We start from the raw sequence: 2,614 nt of genomic DNA, 5'->3' as shown, positions 1-2,614 counted from the left end.
ACTCTAGTAATTAATCAAGACTATACATATAACAGTTCGATCAAAACTATTATACATAATACTTTGACCCAAACTATTTATAAAGATTACTAAAATGATGATATTATAAAGATAAAAAAAATAAGATAAAACATTCTTTTCATATATTTTCAACATAAAATACTTTTAATAATAATGAAAAGAAAATATCACTTTCATTTAACTAATTTAACATTACAATATCACATTAGACTCACCAATAGATAAATGATCCCACAACACTAATGAACGGTGGTATCATTTCATCAAAAACTTGTATATTTCACGTAGTAGTCCTCCTACCTGCTTCTTTGCCCATAAAACTCTATACATTCAACTTTCAAAAATAAGATTTCTTACACCAAAATACAAGCATAATAACTACAAAATTGAAGTTTTGTGGGCATGTTCTTTCAACTTTCAAAATGTTCTTCCTTACCACAAGCAAACTTCCAATAGGCAACTAATTTATGATCTCGTGGAGTAATCTGCTTCATCTTTCCGGTACAAAATATTGCATATGCATCAGCTGCATATCTGCAAAGGGTGAACACACAAAAATAAAAATGAATTTATCATATTACTTATGTTATTCTATGTTCGGGATACCCATAATAATATATATTCAAATAAAGAGACGCACTTGCCAATGCCATGAAGCTGAGTCACATAAATCCAATCGTCTCTCAGATATTCACACGAGAATCTCTTCAGCATATTAGACGGTTTTTTTTGTAAACCTAGAGAGTGTATAACCTTTTCCATTTCCTCCTCATCTACCTTTGACATCGCCTCTGCATTTGGACACATGAGGAACAGACCAGGCAAAACCCCTGAAACCTATGCAAAGAGATGTAAGAGTGAATTTATTTCTAGGAATTAATAAAACATTTATTATAAAAAATTTGGAATCCAAGAGTTTCATTTTGTGGTGGGAGCAGATATTCTTATATCCCACAGTGAACTTTGTTATTTCAATAAAAGCTTTTCAGTGGACTTGCTACGTTTTATCCATCAAAGATTCATTAGAAGTTCCAATTCCATGCATATTGCAAGTTGCAAAATACTCCTCGCAAAACAATTAATCCTGTTTATCATCTTGCTACCCTCAACTCTTTAGGATGAATTCTTATACATGTATTGCTAAGGAAACTAGTTCTCCCAAGTAAGTCATATATACATTGTTAGCTAAAAATCAAGGGAGCTTGATCTGGGTATCTATGAAAGAAGAGAAGTATTAGAACGCATTGATGCGCCAATACAAACTCAAAGAAAATATTTTTTGTCAAGATTAACCACGGAAGAAATGATTACGTTTGAAGCTATAACAAGACAGGATGGGAACCGGCAAGCAAGGAGATAAGCAAACCTGGCGACCTTTAGTAACATTCAAGAGCATACAGATAATCAAGACCCTCCATGGATCAACGGAGTGTCGCTCCTGAAGTAGATGGTAACAGGAAGCCGGCGGATCCCAGGTATTATTGTCTGCAACTCTTCTATATGCCTCAGACTTCTTCTGGGCTGCAGAGAAATGTGGCACCTTTTTGGCTCTCCGCTTCTTCGCCTGTAAGTTAGGGTTATCCCTCTTCCTCTTTACCGTCGGCTCTTTACCATCGGGGCCAGAGGCTTTGGCAGAAGCCGGCGGATCCCAGGTATTATTGTCTGCAACTCTTCTATATGCGTCAGACTTCTTCTGAGCTGCAGAGAAATGTGGCACCTTTTTGGCTCTCTGCTTCTTCGCCTGTAAGTTAGGGTTATCCCTCTTCCTCTTTACCGTCGGCTTTTTACCATCGGGTCCAGAAGCTTTGGCATCCGTGTTGCAAAAGGCGGGTCCCGCCGCCCAGCGGCCCCCTCACCCCTGCCCCACGAGTATGAGAGGGAGTAAATCACGGTGAATACGGGCCCGGCGATGACATGGCGGTCGAAGGTGTTTAGCACGGACAGATATTGATGTTATCGCAATTGCTGCCGCAGACCTTCGACCTCCCGACCCATGTTGCAAGAATACCATGTCATAACCGGTTGATCCCGCCCGTGGGGCAGAAGCTTTGGCATCCGTGAGAACAGAGGAGGAGGCATGCGACGGGAGGAAGGAGCGGGAGACCACCACGGGTTTCCCGCCATCTTGGGTAGCAGTCGAGGAAGAGATAGAGGAGGCATGCGACGGGAGGAAATAGCGGGAAACCACCACTGGTTTCCCGCCATCTGGGGTAGAAGAGATTTCTCTTCTCCGTCCTCGCCCTGGACTTTTCCAGGAAGAGGCGTTGTCCGGAGGAGGCACCGGCGTCGGAAGAGGCTGACGAGATCGGGATTGGACCTTCTCCATGGTGAAGGTATTCGAGGGTTTGTCGGTGAAGGCGCAGAAGATCTCGGGATTAGTCTTTCTCCTCGTTTCGCTCTCCGACGCGACTAGTGCAGGCGGGAAGCGAGGCTAATAGAAATATCTTCGTAGAATACTCGGGAAATTCTTCTTTCGAGTCCGTGGAAGTTTTTTGTTTTCATTTATTATTTTACAAAATGTTTCCTTTTATTAAATGTTAAAAAAATAAAATAATTCAAGGCCAATTTTTCATTGAAACAAAACAAGAGAGGG

The 2,614-nt window shown here is 41.1% G+C and overlaps 1 protein-coding gene across 1 annotated transcript; it reads right to left on the bottom strand.

Moving 5' to 3' along the window:
- Positions 1-431: 431 nt before the first annotated feature.
- On the bottom strand, positions 432-2,347 carry LOC122026844 (methyl-CpG-binding domain protein 4-like protein). The gene is made up of 4 exons (XM_042585550.1): positions 2,041-2,347; positions 1,388-1,719; positions 662-858; positions 432-555 (listed from the first exon to the last, which is right to left on the bottom strand). Exons 1-4 carry the CDS (start codon positions 2,345-2,347, stop codon positions 432-434), a joined length of 960 nt encoding a protein of 319 aa, XP_042441484.1.
- Between the last annotated feature and the right edge of the window lie 267 nt (positions 2,348-2,614).

Source organism: Zingiber officinale, chromosome 10A (genome assembly GCF_018446385.1).
Source record: "Zingiber officinale cultivar Zhangliang chromosome 10A, Zo_v1.1, whole genome shotgun sequence".
Classification (NCBI taxonomy): Eukaryota; Viridiplantae; Streptophyta; class Magnoliopsida; order Zingiberales; family Zingiberaceae; genus Zingiber; species Zingiber officinale.
Note: the sequence above shows the minus strand (reverse complement) of the source record. Positions and strands in the feature narration are given on the sequence as shown.